Source organism: Scardinius erythrophthalmus, assembly GCF_964197995.2.
Source record: "Scardinius erythrophthalmus genome assembly, chromosome: 17".
Classification (NCBI taxonomy): Eukaryota; Metazoa; Chordata; class Actinopteri; order Cypriniformes; family Leuciscidae; genus Scardinius; species Scardinius erythrophthalmus.
Window position 1 is genome coordinate 40,782,529 of NC_138237.1, and position 19,359 is coordinate 40,801,887.

Here is a 19,359-nt window from a genome sequence, read left to right on the forward strand (position 1 = left end):
GAAGAGTATGTGTAAGAGGAGGAAGAGTTTGAGTAAGAGGTGGAAGATAATGTGTAAAAGGAGGATGAGAATGTATAAGAGCAGGAAGAGTATGTGTAAGAGCAGGAAGAGTATGTATAAGAGCAGTAAGAGCATGTGCAAGATGAGGAAGAGTATGTGTAAGAGTAAGAGGAGGAATAGTATGTGTAAGAGGAGGAAGAGTTTGAGTAAGAGGAGGAAGATAATGTGTAAGAGCAGGAAGAGCATGTGTAAGAGCAGGAACAGTATGTGCAAGAGGAGGAAGAATGTGTAAGAGGAGGAAGAGTTTGAGTAAGAGGAGGAAGAGTATGTGTAAGAGGAGGAAGAGAATGTGGAGGAGGAAGAGTATATGTAAGAGCAGTAAGAGTATGTGTAAGAGCAGGAACAGTATGTGCAAGAGGAGGAAGAGTATGTGTAGGAGGAGGAAGAGTATGTGAAAGAGGAGGAAGAGCATGAGTAAGAGGAGGACGAGAATGTGTAAGAGGAGGAAGAGAAGGTGTAAGAGGAGGGAATGTGTAAGAGGAGGAAGAGTATTTGTAAGAGGAGGAAGGGAATGAGTAGGAGCAGGAAGAGAATGTGTAGGAGGAGGAAGAGGAAGAGTATGAGTAAGAGGAGAACAGTATGAGTAAGAGGAGGAAGAAGATGAGTATCAGGAGGATGAGTAAGAGTATGAGTAAGAGGAGGAAGAGTGTTAGTAAGAGGAAAAAGAGAATGTGTAAGAGGAGGAAGAGAATGTGTAAGAGGCGGAAGATGATGTGTAAGAGCAGGAAGAGTATGTGTATGAGGAGGAAAATAATGTGTAAGAGGATGAAGAGTATGTGTAAGAGTAGGAAGAGCATGAGTAAGAGGAGGAAGAGTATGTGTAAGAGGAGGAAGAGGATGTGTAAGATCAAAAAGAGAATGTGGAGGAGGAAGAGAATGTGTAAGAGGAGGAAAAGTATGTGTAAGAATTGGAAGAGTATGTGTAAGAGGAGGAAGAGTATGTGTAAGAGTAAAAGGAGGAAGAGTATGTATAAGAGGAGGAAGAGTATGTGCAAGAATTGGAAGAGTATGTGAATGAGGAGGAAGAGTATGTGAATGAGGAGGAAGAGTATGAGTAGGAGGAGGAAGAGAATGTGTAAGAGGAGGAAGAGTATGTGTAAGAGCAGAATGAGTATGTCTAAGAGGAGGAAGAGTATGTGTAAGAGCAGGACGAGTATATGTAAGAGGAGGAAGAGTATATGTAAGAGGAGGAAGAGAATGTGTAAGAAGAGGAAGAGTATATGTAAGAGGAGGAAGAGGATGTGTAAGATGAGGAAGAGAATGTGTAAGAGGAGGAAGAGGATGTGTAAGAGCAGGAGGAGGATGTGTAAGAAGAGGAAGAGTATGATAAGGAGGAGGAAGAGAATGTGTGATAGGATGAAGAGTATGTGAAAGAGGAGGAAGAGTATGAGTAGGAGGAGGAACAGAATGTGTAAGAGGAGGAAGAGTATGTGTAAGAGGAGGAAGAGTATGTGTAAGAGGAGGAAGAGTATGTGTAAGAGGAGGAAGAGTATGTGTAAGAGGAGGAACAGAATGTGTAAGAGGAGGAAGAGTATGTGTAAGAGGAGGAAGAGTATGTGTAAGAGGAGGAAGAGAATGTGTAAGAGGAGGAAGAGTATGTGTAAGAGGAGGAATAGAATATGTAAGAGGAGGAAGAGAATATGTAAGAGGAGGAAGATAATATGTTAGAGGAGGAAGAGTATGTGTAAGAGGAGGAAGAGAATGTGTAAGAGGAGGAAGAGAATATGTAAGAGGAGGAAGAGTATGTGTAAGAGGAGGAAGAGAATGTGTAAGAGGAGGAAGAGTATGTGTAATTGGAGGAAGAATATGAGTAAGAGGAGGAAGAGAATGTGTAAGAGGAGGAAGAGAATATGTAAGAGGAGAAAGAGTATGTGTAAGAGGAGGAAGAGAATGTGTAAGAGGAGGAAGAGAATGTGTAAGAGGAGGAAGAGCATGAGTAAGAGGAGCAAGAGTATGTGTAAGAGGAGGAAAAGGATGTGTAAGATCAGAAAGAGAATGTGGAGGAGGAAGAGAATGTGTAAGAGGAGGAAGAGTATTTGTAAGAGGAGGAAGAGCATGTGTAAGAGGAGGAAGAGTATGTGTAAGAGGAGGAAGAGAATGTGTAAGAGGAGGAAGAGAATGTGTATGAGGAGGAAGAGCATGAGTAAGAGGAGCAAGAGTATTTGTAAGAGGAGGAAAAGGATGTGTAAGATCAGAAAGAGAATGTGGAGGAGGAAGAAAATGTGTAAGAGGAGGAAGAGTATTTGTAAGAGGAGGAAGAGTATGAGTAGGAGGAGGAAGAGTATGTGTAAGAGGAGGAAGAGAATGTGTAAGAGGAGGAAGAGTATTTGTAAGAGGAGGAAGAGTAGGAGTAGGAGGAGGAAGAGAATGTGTAAGAGGAGGAAGAGAATGTGTAAGAGGAGGAAGAGAATGTGTAGGAGGAGGAACAGTATGTGTAAGAGGAGGAAGAGTATTTGTAACAGGAGAAAGATAATGTGTAAGAGGAGGAAGAGCATGTGTAAGAGGAGGAACAGTATGTGTAGGAGGAGGAAGAGCATGTGTAAGAGGAGGAAGAGAATGTGTAAGAGGAGGAAGAGTACGTGAAAGAGGAGGAAGAGCATGAGTAAGAGGAGGAAGAGAATGTGTAAGAGGAGGAAGAGTACGTGAAAGAGGAGGAAGAGCATGAGTAAGAGGAGGAAGAGAATGTGTAAGAGGAGGAAGAGAATGTGTAAGAGGAGGAAGAGTATTTGTAAGTGGAGGAAGAGGAAGAGTATGAGTAAGAGGAGAAAGAGTATGAGTAAGAGGAGGAAGAAGATGAGTAACAGGAGGATGAGTAAGAGTATGAGTAAGAGGAGGAAGAGTATTTGTAAGTGGAGGAAGAGGAAGAGTATGAGTAAGAGGAGAAAGAGTATGAGTAAGAGGAGGAAGAAGATGAGTAACAGGAGGATGAGTAAGAGTATGAGTAAGAGGAGGAAGAAGATGAGTAACAGGAGAATGAGTAAGAGTATGAGTAAGAGGAGGAAGAGTATTTGTAAGAGGAAGAAAAGTATTTGTTAGAGGAGGAGTATGAGCAAGAGGAGGAAGAGGAAGAGTATGTGTAAGAAGAGGAGGAGGATGAAGTAGAGGAGGAAGAGGATAAGAGTATTTGTAAGAGGAGGAAAAGTATGAGTAAAAGGAGGAAGAGGATGAGTAAAAGGAGGAAGAGGAGGAAGAGTATGTGAAAGAGGAGGAGGAGGAGGAAGAGGAGGAAAGAGAATGAGTAAGAGGAGGAAGAGTATGTGTAAGAGGAAGAAGAATATGAGTATGAGTAAGAAGAGGAAGTCAAGTCAAGTCATCTTCATTTATACAGCGCTTTAACAATACAGATTGTTCCAAAGCAGCTTTACAGAGATAACAGGAAATTAAAGTAACAGAGATTGTTTTGGCTTTACAGCAGCTCTAGAATAAAGTTATTATCCAGCTAAAGTTAGTTTGATTGATTCACTTCCATCGCAATGATCATTAGTTATTAACTTAGGGGCCGCTAACACGACACCGTTTTAACAGGAAACTCTTAAGTTCTTTCTGCGCAAAATTCCAAAAACGCAAACCAGTGAGAACGCCGATGGCACACATGCGTATTACAAGTTCAGTCTATAGGTATGTGCGTTTGAATATATGTGCGCAGGCGTGTAGTCCTTCCTTACAAATCAACCTTCAACAAACAACTTGTCTGGCATTAAAATTTAATAGAGAATTTTTATCGCTTCCGCGTATCCACGCGAACCGGAATTATCCCGACAACGCTTTATCTGTAGATGGGTAAAGGGAGGGAGGAGGCCTTCACAGGGGAGAGACTAGTGGACATTTCAGGACTGCGCTGTCGTCGCGTCCAGGCGAAGGTCCTTCATCAGATCTGGAGTCTTTATTGACAAAATAATCCAAAAACATGAAACAAAAGTATGGCGTGGCATGAAACAAGACAAAAAGCTATGAACATAAACTAGCACAACAGTGGTTACAAGAATTAATACTAGACAAAGACACATGACAAACATGAGGGCTTAAATACACAGACACAAGACAAGACAAGGGACACCTGTGACAAGACAAGACACATGGCAGGATCACATGACAAACAGCGAATCACATGACAGACATGAAGCATGACAAGACACAGAAACATTACAAGAACAAACCCAAAATCGTGACATCTAGCCTCGATGTCATGAACGCATGAACTAATTGTTCCGCATTTGTCAATGAGAGCATATGGCGTAATTTAGATATATTTTTAAGATGGAAGAATGCGGATTTACAGATACTATACACGTGACTTTCAAATGAAAGATTGGTATCAAAGAGCACACTCACACACACACACACACACAGGTTCCTAACCGACGACGAAGACTTAAGAGAGCAGCCATCAAGTGTTAGACAGTATTCTAGGTTATTATGTGAGGAAGTGTTTTGTCCAATAATTAGAATCTCGTTTTTTCAGAGTTTAGTAGTAGGAAATTACGAGTCATCCAGTTTTTTATATCAGCTATGCATTCCGTTAATTTTGTGAATTTGTAAGTTTCATCAGGGTGTGAAGAAATATAGAGCTGAGTATCATCAGCATAACAGTGAAAGCTAATTCCATGCTTCCTAATGATATCTCCTAATGGTAGCATGTACAGAGTGAACAGCAGCGGTCCTAGTACTGAGCCTTGTGGTACGCCATACTGATCTTGTGATCGATGAGACATCTCTTCATTTACTGCTATAAACTGATAACGGTCAGATAAGTGTGATTTAAACCATGCTAGTGCAATTCCACTAATACCAACATCATTTTCGAGTCTATTTAAAAGAATGTTGTGGTCGATGGTGTCAAATGCAGCGCTAAGATCGAGTAACACTAATAGAGAGATACAACCACGATCGGATGATAAGAGCAGATCATTTGTGACTCTAATGAGGGCAGTCTCGGTACTATGGCACGGTCTAAATCCGGACTGGAAATCCTCAGATATCATTACTTTCAAGAAAGGAACACAGTTGTGAGGATACTGCCTTTTCTAATATCTTTGACAGAAAAGGTAGATTCGAGATCGGCCTGTAATTGACTAATTCTGTAGGATCAAGTTGCGTTTTTTTAACAAGCGGTTTAATCAAAGCCAGCTTAAAGGTTTTTGGTACGTATCCTAGAGACAAAGACGAATTAATGATATTAAGAAGAGGATGTACGACCTCTGGAAGCATCTCTTTCAGTAGCTTAGTCGGTATAGGGTCTAACATACATGTTGTAGATTTAGATGATTTAACGAGTTTAGCGAATTCTTCCTCTCCTATAGCAATGAATGAATCGAATTTTTCCTTAGGGAGACTACAATGCTCTGCCTGATGCGATACTGTAGTAGACGGTTGCATAGTTATAATTTTGTCCCTGATATTATCAATCTTATAAGTGAAGAAGTTCATAAAGTCATTACTGCTGTGTTGCTTGGAAACTTCTGGGCTTGAAGCCAGTGTGTAGTGAGCCAGTGTGTGTGTAAAGCCAGTGTGTAGTGAGCCAGTGTGTAGTGTGCCAGTGTGTAGTGAGCCAGTGTGTGTAGAGCCAGTGTGTAGTGAGCCCGTGTGTGTAGTGAGCCAGTGTGTAGTGAGCCAGTGTGTGTAGAGCCAGTGTGTGTAGAGCCAGTGTGTGTAGTGAGCCAGTGTGTAGTGAGCCAGTGTGTGTAGTGAGCCAGTGTGTGTAGAGCCAGTGTGTAGTGAGCCAGTGTATGTAGAGCCAGTGTGTAAAGCCAGTGTGTATAGTGAGCCAGTGTGTAGTGAGCCAGTGTGTGTAGTGAGCCAGTGTGTAGTGAGCCAGTGTGTGTAGTGAGCCAGTGTGTAGGAGCCAGTGTGTGTAGTGAGCCAGTGTGTAGTGAGCCAGTGTGTAGTGAGCCAGTGTGTGTAGAGACAGTGTGTAGTGAGCCAGTGTGTGTAGTGAGCCAGTGTATGTAGAGCCAGTGTGTGTAGAGCCAGTGTGTGTAGTGAGCCAGTGTGTAGTGAGCCAGTGTGTGTAGTGAGCCAGTGTGTAAAGCCAGTGTGTGTAGTGAGCCAGTGTGTGTAGAGCCAGTGTGTAGTGAGCCAGTGTGTGTAGAGACAGTGTGTAGTGAGCCAGTGTGTGTAGTGAGACAGTGTGTAGTGAGCCAGTGTGTGTAGAGACAGTGTGTAGTGAGCCAGTGTGTGTAGTGAGCCAGTGTGTAGTGAGCCAGTGTGTGTAGAGACAGTGTGTAGTGAGCCAGTGTGTGTAGAGACAGTGTGTGTAGAGACAGTGTGTAGTGAGCCAGTGTGTGTAGAGACAGTGTGTAGTGAGCCAGTGTGTGTAGTGAGCCAGTGTGTAGTGAGCCAGTGAGCCAGTGTGTGTAGAGACAGTGTCCTTTACACATATTCATGACACACACTCGGGCCTAAATACACAAACACTGCTAGACTAACATGACAGAATTGTAAGCAATCCGGGAGTAACAAGAGTATTTTAATGAAGTGAAGGTGAAGCAATTTGTTTTTTGTTTGAAGAATTTAATTTCCTTAAAGATCCTTTACCTGATCATGGCTTTATCATTCCACATGTTTCTCCCTGCGGTTCCCAGGCTCTCGACACGATCTATAGTGTTCCTGAGGAAAGACTCGGTTCAGCTAATCCTGCATGAGCACACACTGACCCTAACCCTAACTCACCAGGTTTACACATGACTGTGTCTGCTATAGATATTTACATTGCACTGTTCTGTATGACTTGCTGTACATTTTATACACACAAAACGCCTCAGAAAACAAGGCCTGCCCTGGAATTGCTGGTTTATGGAGCATTACTAGTTGCAAAGGATGGATAAGGTCTGCCAGTCACATGACAGGAAAGCATTGATTCAGACACACACACCCGTTCACACTGTCAGTGGAGTATTCGGAGAGAGGAGCTTGAGTAAATCTCCACTCGCCATCTGCTTTAACAGCTCGGTGACATTGGATTGAGTGGCAAATCCACAGCACTGCGTCACTGTCAGCCTGTCCTTCTCTGCAAATCTCTCTTTCTCTCCTCGGTTTTACTCATTCACCAGCAAATAAGGAAAAGTGTCTCAACACAAAGATGTCATTATTGTGTGATAAAGCACGCGACATCTGTATTTACACACGCACGTGCATTTGATACGTGTGTCTGGAAACTTTGATTCTTGAACGCGTGTGATAAGCGTTCGATCACGTGACCTGCCGTCTCTGGATGAGAAGGAGAGCCGCTCAAGGTTAAACAAGAGGGGGCGGGGCCGAGGGTCACGTGATTCCTGCGGGGACCGGTGAATGGCTGACGGAGCAAGAGCTAGACTGATAAGAGTACGATATCACTTCATCAAAAAAAACAAAACAAACAAACACACACAAAAAAAACACATAAGTAAATCAACTATAAACACACCGTATTGCTTTTCTCATAGACAGAAAATAATCTCTGAAAATATAAAATGCAAAAAAAAAACAAAAAAAAAAACAACATCGCACGGGAATGGGAGTATTTAGTAAAAGTTAGATGAGCTGAACAGTTCCTGATGATAAAAATAGAAGAAGCCTGATTTTATTAATGCTGTGTAAATTCACTCATAACGTTCCAGGAATCATCCAGCAGCAGCAGCAGCATCTCTTCCTATAGGCGCATCATCATCATCATCCTCATCCTCCTCCTCCTCCTCGCGTGAGGGAGGAGTCAGGAGGTGAGACTCAGACCTGTCTGTCGCTCTCGGGCCTGTGGACCAGCATCTCTCTCCCTCTCCCTCTCTCCCTCTCTCTCTCTCTCTCTCTCTCTCTCTCTCTCCATGCAGCAGTGTGTCGGACTGAACTACACTCTCCATGACTGAGACATGCTCGCCTTCGCTTTAGTCGCTGGATCTGTGTGGGTTGTACTAGGTGAGTGTTCCGTTATACTGCTTTATTCCGCAGGTGAGCACACCATCCGATCGCGAGACGCGCCAGTGCCGCAGTGCCAGAGCTGGACATTATAAGGGCTCAGGATCTCAAATCCTGTCGTGTGTCGAAGCCTCACTGGTCTCTATAGCTCAGATCGCTATTCGAAACGCTATTCTATTAACATTCGCCTGGGACTGATTTAACCGATACGGGAAGCGAACGCGTATTCGCTGCAGCGCGCGAGTTGCTGATCGTGATGTTTTCTGTTATACGGCATAGATCTCATGCGACGCGTTAGTATGTGAGAATGACTTTATGTGTGTGACATGTAGTGACAGGAGACAGATATGGGTCACATTTCTGTTATGTTCGTGTAAGGGCCGCATTTTATAGCACGTCTTTTAAAGCGGCTAGTTTGCCGGTGTCGTGCTTTATTGTTACGCAGGGACCGCTGACGTCACGGGCGAGCGCGCCTCCTGATTGGCGGAGCTGTCCAGCGCAGAGGTGCTGACCCCGCCCACTGCTCGCTGCACTGCTCTACTACGACTTCTGCGGGCAAGTCTTTCTTCAGTGTGTGTTAACATCAAGTATCAGTGTAAGCAGAATCCATCACGAGCCGAGCTGCTGCACCTTCACAATCAGTTCTGGATATTTAGAGTTTCACTTGAATCAAGTTACCACCACTGTAGGGTATTTTACTCACACGCAAGTTTTGGACTTTAAAGAGATCACGTTCTTTACAGTGTGGCCTTCACATCATGCATCTTTCATGGCCATGTGTTAGCGAGCAGCGCCTGGACACGTCTAACCCGAGCCTCCAGCTGCCATGTGCTGCTCATGAATTATGCAGCGGTCCAGCCTGACGAGAGACTGAGGTGAACCTAATCTTTTACCTCGTCCTCCATAATTTAAAGATTTAGGCTTGCGAACACTTTCTGTCTTCTCGATTGAAACGTGCGTATCATCAAAGCTGGCCCTCAGAGACTGGTCCACGAGCCAGCTTGGCATTGACTGTGCAGGACAAGCAAACTTTCACAATATCATTAGTATGTGACAAGACATATTCAAAGAAATGAACCTGAGATATTCAGTATTAAAAAAGAGAGCTGACTTAAAGGGATAGTTCACTCAAAAATGAAAATTATATCATTTACTCTGTTCCAAGCTTTGTTCCAAACCTGCATGAGTTTCTTTCATCCACTCAGCAACCTGCTGAGTGGATGATGACAGAAGGCTCTTGTTTTGGGGGAACTATCTTGGGATTCCCACAGTGTTGGTGAGCGCTTCTGCTTTCAGATCGCTGCCCGTTTACAGGAACAGCAGAAACACTGACATCCTCTTTCGCCAGCAGCCGAGTGTGTGTGTCCACACACACTTCACCACCAGAGGTTTCGCAGTGCGCTGAATGGGGGAAACTGATATTCATGAGTGTGTGGAGGGTCAAATGATGCTGAGTGAGCAGAATAGAGTGCTGAGTGAGCACGAGACTGGTGAGACTGGTGACACTGGTCAGGTCATGTGTGATGCTGGAGCCACTGGTCTTGTGTCGGTTATGATCTGTGTGTTTCTCACGTCGGTAGAGCCTCATACAGCACTGGTCACTGGAGTCTGAAATATAAATGATATGTGGACCTGCTTCACTGAACTAAACTGCCGATGTTTAAAGACAGTCAGTTCACATGAATGAGACTCTTTTACAGTGTTGCTTCAGATTCAGCATGTTCAACTTTTGTTCTCGTCTGAGAGTTTCCTTGCAGTCAAATCAATAATGCAGTATTTCTGAATATTATTTGTGTTTTAAACTGCGCTGTGACTTCATAATGTGTTTCATCTTTGTTCAAGTAGAATCAACCTGAGGTTACAGCAAGACTCATCTCTCCACAGTGCAGAACAGCTGTGCTTTAACATGTTCTGACAGTGTACTTATAGATTATAGAGATGATATGATGATAGAGATGATAGAGATGATATAGATGATATAGCTGTGATTCCCTGCGTTTGCTCTAAACATGTATCTGTGAGTGTGAATGTGTTATTTATACGTCAGTCAGTGTGTGTGTGAGCTGTAAGCTAAGCCTGCGTATCATGTAGTCAAGGGTAGATGGAGGAGGAGAGAGAGGGAGAGGGAGAGGGAGGGGCAAGAGACATGCATCTGCTGAGGGTGGTGTGATACGGTGGCCACAGAGGCTCACAGCAGACTGATGCGTTTCGCTTTCCCTGCCTGTGTGTGTGTGTGTGTGTGTGTGTGTGTGTGGGCGCGGGAGCTAATCACAGGTAGACTAATACCAGCCTACACGCACACACACACACACACACACACACACACGCACTCATTATAATGGGATGCCTCAGGTATGAACAGCTCTCTAGGGTAACAGATGCCGGTGAGCACTTCATCAGTGCAGAGACTCACACACACGACAGGAAGTGACATCAGGAACTCCAGGCCAGGGAAAAGTGGACAGACTCTAAATAGCCGTGTAAAGCAAGGGTCACTCGTGTCCATCTGTTAGTGCACTAATAGCCCATAATCTCCTGTGATAGGGATGGGGGCGGAGCTTACTCTTCAGACCCCGCCCTCAGGCTGGACAGCAGCCAATCATCGCCCTCCACAGGCTATAAAGGCTGTGAATGGACACATATGGAGACGGTGGTCTAGAAATCAGAGGACAGAAACATGTCCTGATCTGATGAACTGCTGTGTTTGGGGAGCGGTAGTTCAGGGGATGTTGTGGAGGACTAGATATTATTATTCAACACAACGTGGATGTTTCAGCTCCAGTGTAGAAAGGATGATAGTAATCTTTCTTGTAGCCTCTCTGCTGTAGGATTCATAACCTCACTTTAGCTTACTTTAAAGAGAGAACATACTTTAAAAGAAGATACTTCAGTGTGAAATTAATGGAATGTTTTTGGACACTTTATTCCATGTTAGTTGCAAGTAAATTAAAATGCATTAATGTTGCTTTTGTGACCCATTTAAATACTTCAGCACATCTTTATATGGAATTTCATAATGACCTGTGCACTCTAAAAATGCTGGGTTGTTTCAACCCAAATTTGGGTCAAATATGGACAAACCCAGCCGTTAAAGACATCTAATATAAAGTGGGACCAAACATTCCAATTTGACAGAATTATAAAGTGAACTTTTTGAAAGTGTTATGAATATAAAGACGAGTGGAAGTGCTTCGCCTGAGCTTCTGACAGATATTCAGCTTCAGTTATTATCCAGATATTAGAGATGGATGCTGTCGCTGGGTTGGACAGTGTGTAGTGTCTCGTCCATGACGATGATGATGATGATGATGATGATGATGAAGGACAGCTTTACACACTGCTCTGTTTAATCTGTTAGATGACACTACGCCGTTTCCGGGGTTCATGCGTTCTGGTCGGAGTGACGTGGACTGATGTCACACACAGACTTTAAAACAAATGTTACATTATATAATGAGGAACGATCATCGGATTGGAAATGTCACAAAACCATATGTTTTCAAAAGTTTGTTTATGAACTACTGATCTTTTAGCAGTGTTCAGAATGAGAATATATTATATTTCATATCCTGCACACGGCCTGTATTTAGTGGCGATAATCCCTTGATAATCTACGGCGTATAAATGAAAGCTCGTGCATCGGGGACGCCTGGAAAATGATGCAGAGTTGCATCAGATTATCTGTCGTTTCCCGAGAGACTTTAGTCAGAGAGCCACGTCTAAAGATGTGTGACGATCAAGAGATCTGTGCTTCTAGACATCAAACTCTCTACTTTTGCAGGTTATTATAAGTAATAATTACAGCATTACAGTGGTTTGTTTCTCATACAGAGTTAATTATGAGTGCACAGAAAAACTGTTAAACATGCAGTCTGGACAGGAAGAATGCTTCAAGTAAATAGACTTCACAAACAATCAATACTTACAAAAGACAATTCAGCAGTTGTGTTGCCATAAACAACCATAAGATCAATATGCATTATTGACCAAGCATATGCATTAGTCCCAGTCTCCAAATAACAGTCCAGATAGTTTCATCCTTTCTCTTCACGTTCAGATGTTTGTTATGTTGTTTTCAGATGAAGTCTGTTCCAGTTTCTCAATCATGCTCAATGTCTGCTAAGATTCCTGAACAAATGAGAAATTAATGTTGAATGAAGCGCTAAAAATGATAAATAAACTGATACTTCAAACATTACTGAAAAGTAAAATAGTTCAGTCTTAGTACAACTGTAATATATATATATATACTGTATATATATATATATATATATATATATATATATATATATATATATATATATATATATATATATATAATCCAGTATTTTACCAAATATTAATGCAAACGGTACAATTATCTTGTTGTTGCTGCCGTGAGGAAAAGAAGTGCCCTTGAGTGTGTTTTAAATGTGCACTTGTAGTGTACTTCAAATTCTATAGTATTCAGATAATATAGAATTAATGAAATAAAAGGGCACCTATTATGCCCCTTTTTACAAGATGTAATGTAAGTCTCAGGTGTCCCCAGAATGTGTGTGTGAAGTTTCAGCTTAAAATACCCCACAGATCAGTTATTATATAATGTTGTAAATGGCCATTTTTAAGTGGAAGGAAAAACATGCTGTTTTTGGGCATGTATCTTTAAATGCAAATGAGCTGCTGCTTCTGGAAGGAGGGCGGAGCCTGTACAGCTCGTGCCCAGATCACGTGACATTGCAGTTCTTCTTCATCATGAAAGTTTATCTGCATGTGTTTTAAAGTTCCCCTATCATGGTTTTTCGAATATTCCCTTTCATATGCAGTGTGTATTATTGCTGTTTGTGAACGTAAACGTTCTGCAAAGTTGTAAAGTCAAAAGTGCACAATAAATAAAGTTATTGTCTCCCAAAAAAAAAGAATCGACTCTTGCCTCCCGATGCGTTATGGTTCTACATCACTAGAAGACACATTTGCATAATACCGCCTATATTGTACATTATCAGCCCTGAAACGTCATTTTACTGACGACTGTTTCTCAAATCTCCGAGTTCTATGCAAGATTCGCAATACGCGCAATCTTCACATTTTTTGCTCTAGAAAGACGGGTCAGTACTCAGTTTATTTGGACCAACTTGCTCCTCAGAATTACAACCTGTAAGTATAAATGATTATTGATGTGTGTATTTTCTACTGGGAGTTCAAATAGTTTTGTGTTTTATATTGTGTAGGTCTCCGGCTAACTCACGTTGTTACTGTCTAAATGAAATACTTCTGCTAATCAGCTGTGGTCGATCACTATCACCTAAAACTGTGTCTATAAGTGCAGATCGTCTGTCCTTCTCACTACTTCTCACTAGTAAAGATAAAGGATGTTTTTACAACGTTTGTTACATCAGTCATTCACGCTAGTGCTCAGCTAGCAGATGCACCGTTACAGTTCCTGCATGTTTACTCCAATAAATAAGAAATATCCACATGGGTTTGTTGATGGACATACTCTTGTTAATGCTGATGGTGAGGAATTACAGTTGCAACATCTCATAATGTTCCTCAAACTGAGTAGCATATCACTGAGTCCTGCTCGAGTCGTCCTTGTGATAGAGGTTCAGGTTGAATAGCTAGTTCTTCCAATGTTTCATTATCGGACTCTCCTCTGGAGCTGAAGTTCATATAGCTTCTGACTTAGACCACAACAGACTGAGCTGTCTGGCCAATCAGAGCAGAGTATCTCTCAGAAAGGAGGGATTTCAAGAGACTGATTCATCCATCGATTCGTTTGAGAATCATTGAAAAATATGGTGATGTCCATCAGCAGTTATGGGCAGGGTCTAAGCATATGTGACGTCATAAGTATCAAACGCGAAACGCTAGTAACTTTCTGGGCGGATCTCGGGCGCTGTTGCTATTATACCGGCGGGATAAATGACTCTTGCACCCGACGCAAATCTAAAATGTGTTGGTCTGAAGTCGCTTCATTACTCATAGGTGTGGTTTGGGCGTAACGTGAAATAAACCAATCAGAGCGACATCTCACATTCCCTTTAAGAGCAGACGCGCTTGTTCCATGGCGGATTGCTATTATAACGGCGGATCTGCCAGACGCACGCCAGGAGCGGTTCACAGCCGAGGAGACCGACGTTCTCGTCAGGGCCGTAACACACAGAGAAGTGACATTGGGGATGGAGAAACACACCCAGATTAGCTTCGGTTAAACAGGCGTATGATAATTTGGGTAAATGTGTAAGCTAGATTTATGCCTTTTATTTCACGTCTTCATGGACACCACAATGATTTCCCTCGTGTGGTAATATTTTTCCTTGTAATTATGTATGGTTTGCAAAAATGGCAACTGCTGCGTCTGTGATAGATGAGAGAAGCAAAGTGTGTGTGTGTTGTGCACACGCTACATTATGGCCAAGCATGCAGCCTTAAAATAGCCTCTGAATAACACGCCACTGACTTTAGACAAGGTTTCTCCTGGTCAGTGGAGGAATTGTTTTCTGAAACTGCAAAATAGCACCAGGGAACGTTTGCGCCGGAACACACCTCCTCTTTTCGCTGAACCGCCCCCGGGAGCGCAAGTTCATTTCTTAATTTACCTACGTGCGTCTGTGGAGGGGAAAGTCCGCTGTGCGTCAGGTGCAAAATAAGAATGATACATGCGTCGGTGTACAAAGTCAATTGCGCTGTGTGCAAAATAATCTGCACACGGCTTATTCTGAGACACTGCTTATGATTTATGGGGATTAAAAAATAGGAGTGGGTGGATTTTTATCATTATAGGAGGGTTGTGTACACACACTGCTGACACAAATTTAGTAAATCTTAAATCATTATTTAGTAATTTAGGGGCCGTTTACGACAACTGAAAACAGAAAACTTTTAATGTGTTCCGGCCGTTCATTTATACGACAACAGTGTTGTCGTGTAAAGCCCAGCACAACTTCCAATATGTTACTAGCAGAGTGAGTATTCTTCAGTAAAGCACTCGCTCCAGATCTGCACTCATTGAGTTCTGTGACATTAACAGCACATTCAGATCCTTTCATTGTGTTTTACAACATCTCTCAGTTAGCTGTCTTTTTAAATTGACCAGGACGAGAGCTGAGACCTTGAACTTTAAACATCAGATGCGTCAATATCCCACATTCGCTGCTCCACGGTTCAGACACTTCTGCTCCTCGCACCGGTGAGTTATTAGTTATTAGTTTCGCTCTCGATACTGCGCTGATGCCTCTCTGATTTTATATGATGTTTATGTGGTATATTCATTTTGCACGAGAGATTGCCACAGGGCAAACAGCTAAAGAAATCTAATTCCTGTTGTTCAACTTCCATTTTTTGAAGAGTTCATGAATGAGATCAACAAATAAAGCCCAACTGCAGGATCAGCCACACATGTGTGCTCATGAGTTCATTACCGTAACTTGTCACTAACACGACTGTCAGACTGTTCACAGAGCAAAGAAAGGATTACGCTTCAGCTCCATGGCCATCGGCAGGCGTTTCACTCACTATAACTGTGCAATGACCACTAACTCTCATTAGAGGATCAGTAGACTGGTAGATCAGGGTTTGGATTAGTAGAATAAGTTAATAAGAATCAAAGTTACGAAAGTTACAAAGTTGTGGAGCATCAAAATAAAGTGTTGGCAGAGACAGACAGTTAATATTGATCCGATTGAACTGATTGAAGGCAGTGACTGATTACAGCTGGATCATGCAGTCAGATTCCAAAAATTAAATTATTGTAATTACACTATATTACCTTTTAAAATACTCATAATCAGACTAGAGTAACTTACAGGATTAATTAATGTTCACAGAATTGCAGAAGAATCAAAGCGAAAGGTCTCGAGGTTTTGTTGGCTTTTGAGGATCACAGAGTTCAGATGCACCGTTGGAAAGACTCTCAATAAAGAGGACCTTAGTGAGCACAGGCTCTGTTGATTTCCAGAGTTGTTCAGTTGTGTTTTTAAATTATAGTCAGATAGCATGTTAATATGTAAGCCATCAGAAGAAGGCCGAACTCTGTTGAGGTCTAGACAAACTGATTTGTCACTGTGACTTTGTGTTATCTTTACATCAGCTTGTGTTCATGTAGTGTGTGTGTGTGTGTGTGTGTGTGTGTGTGTGTGTGTGTGTGTGTGTGTGTGTGTTTGTGTTTGTGTGTGTGTGTATCAGAGCTCAGCTCCACTCTGATGGAGAAGATGCAGTCTCGGGATCTTCTGCTGGGTCTTCATCTGCCCGAGCTGGAGGATCTTGGTGAGTTCATCCGCTCTCTGCCCACATCGACTCTGCTGGGTCTGGGTGCGCTCACTGCGGTTCTGGCCTACTGGATCTCCCAGCGCCCGCGAGCCATCGTCCCACCCTGTGACCTCCAGCACCAGTCCAGAGAAGAGCAGGTACAGGACCCAAAACACCTCCTGACCACCTATACAGGACCCAAACACACCTCCTGATCTCCTAAACAGGACCCAAACACACCTCCTGATCCCCTATACTGGACCCAAACACACCTCCTGATCTCCTATACAGGACCCAAAAACACCAACTGTTCTCCTATACAGGACCCAAACACACCTCCTGATCCTCTATACAGGACCCAAACACACCTCAAACACACCTCCTGTTCTCCAATACAGGACCCAAACACACCTCAAACACACCTCCTGTTCTCATATACAGGACCCAAACACACCTCCTGTTCTCATATACAGGACCCAAACACACCTCCTGTTCTCATATACAGGACCCAAACACACCTCCTGTTCTCATATACAGGACCCAAACACACCTCAAACACACCTCCTGTTCTCATATACAGGACCCAAACACACCTCCTGATCCCCTATACACCTCCTGATCCCCTATACAGGACCCAAACACACCTCCTGATCCCCTATACACCTCCTGATCCCCTATACAGGACCCAAACACACCTCCTGATCCCCTATACACCTCCTGATCCCCTATACAGGACCCAAACACACCTCCTGATCCCCTATACAGGACCCAACACACCTCCTGATCCCCTATACAGGACCCCAACACACCTCCTGATCCCCTATACACCTCCTGATCCCCTATACAGGACCCAACACACCTCCTGATCCCCTATACACCTCCTGATCCCCTATACAGGACCCAACACACCTCCTGATCCCCTATACACCTCCTGATCCCCTATACAGGACCCAACACACCTCCTGATCCCCTATAAAGGACCCAAACACACCTCCTGATCCCCTATACAGGACCCAAACACACCTCCTGATCCCCTATACAGGACCCAACACACCTCCTGATCTCCTATACAGGACCCAAACAGACCTCCTGATCCCCTATACAGGACCCAAACACACCTCCTGATCTCCTATACAGGACCCAACACACCTCCTGATCCCCTATACACCTCCTGATCCCCTATACAGGACCCAACACACCTCCTGATCCCCTATACACCTCCTGATCCCCTATACAGGAACCAACACACCTCCTGATCCCCTATACAGGACCCAACACACCTCCTGATCCCCTATACAGGACCCAACACACCTCCTGATCCCCTATACACCTCCTGATCCCCTATACAGGACCCAAACACACCTCCTGATCTCCTATACAGGACCCAAACACACCTCCTGATCTCCTATACAGGACCCAAACACACCTTCTGATCCCCTATACAGGACCCAACACACCTCCTGATCCCCTATACAGGACCCCAACACACCTCCAGATCCCCTATACAGGACCCAAACACACCTCCTGTTCTTCTATACAGGACCCAAACACACCTCCTGATCCCCTATACAGGACCCCAACACACCTCCAGATCTCCTATACAGGACCCCAACACACCTCCAGATCTCCTATACAGGACCCCAACACACCTCCAGATCTCCTATACAGGACCCAAACACACCTCCTGATCCCCTATACAGGACCCAAACACACCTCCTGATCCCCTATACAGGACCCAAACACACCTCCTGATCTCCTATACAGGACCCAACACACCTCCTGATCCCCTATACAGGACCCAAACACACCTCCTGATCTCCTATACAGGACCCAACACACCTCTTGATCCCCTATACAGGACCCAAACACACCTCCTGATCCCCTATACAGGACCCAAACACACCTCCTGATCCCCTATACAGGACCCAAACACACCTCCTGATCTCCTATACAGGACCCAAACACACCTCCTGATCTCCTATACAGGACCCAAACACACCTCCTGATCCCCTATACAGGACCCAAACACACCTCCTGATCCCCTATACAGGACCCAAACACACCTCCAGATCTCCTATACAGGACCCCAACACACCTCCTGATCCCCTATACAGGACCCAACACACCTCCAGATCTCCTATACAGGACCCCAACACACCTCCAGATCTCCTATACAGGACCCAAACACACCTCCTGATCCCTTATAAAGGACCCCAACACACCTCCTGATCCCCTATACAGGACCCCAACACACCTCCAGATCTCCTATACAGGACCCCAACACACCTCCAGATCTCCTATACAGGACCCAAACACACCTCCTGATCCCTTATAAAGGACCCCAACACACCTCCTGATCCCCTATAAAGGACCCCAACACACCTCCTGATCCCCTATACAGGACCCCAACACACCTCCAGATCCCCTATACAGGACCCCAACACACCTCCTGATCCCCTATAAAGGACCCCAACACACCTCCTGATCCCCTATAAAGGACCCAAACACACCTCCAGATCCCCTATACAGGACCCCAACACACCTCCTGATCCCCTATAAAGGACCCCAACACACCTCCTGATCCCCTATAAAGGACCCCAACACACCTCCTGATCCCCTATACAGGACCCCAACACACCTCCAGATCTCCTATACAGGACCCAAACACACCTCCTGATCCCCTATACAGGACCCCAACACACCTCCAGATCTCCTATACAGGACCCCAACACACCTCCAGATCTCCTATACAGGACCCAAACACACCTCCTGATCCCCTATACAGGACCCCAACACACCTCCAGATCCCCTATACAGGACCCCAACACACCTCCTGATCCCCTATAAAGGACCCCAACACACCTCCAGATCTCCTATACAGGACCCAAACACACCTCCTGATCCCCTATAAAGGACCCCAACACACCTCCAGATCTCCTATACAGGACCCCAACACACCTCCAGATCTCCTATACAGGACCCAACACACCTCCTGATCTCCTACATAATACATAAACAAATAAAATCTGTATTTCCTTTGTTCCCTCAGCCACTGCCATTATTTTTGAAGATCCTGGTTTTCTTTATCTTGGACAAACTGGATATTCTGGAAAGGGTGATTTATAGACCTAGAAAATAATCAAGTTCTTGAAAATATAAAGTTTATGTATTTTATTGTGAATA

General features: G+C 43.9%; 1 protein-coding gene across 2 annotated transcripts in view; it reads left to right on the top strand.

Annotated features, from left to right (window-relative positions):
* Nucleotides 1-19,359, top strand: part of acsl6 (acyl-CoA synthetase long chain family member 6) — a 123,300-nt gene that overhangs the window by 57,528 nt on the left and 46,413 nt on the right. Inside the window, exons 1-2 of one of the 2 annotated variants that reach the window (XM_081391012.1) lie at nucleotides 7,656-7,947; nucleotides 16,114-16,334. In XM_081391012.1, coding sequence (XP_081247138.1) covers nucleotides 7,902-7,947; nucleotides 16,114-16,334 — 267 coding nt within the window. In that variant the 5' untranslated portion in view covers nucleotides 7,656-7,901. Of the gene's footprint in view, nucleotides 1-7,655; nucleotides 7,948-16,113; nucleotides 16,335-19,359 lie in introns of those variants that run through there. The other variant, XM_081391013.1, reaches the window with a different exon arrangement.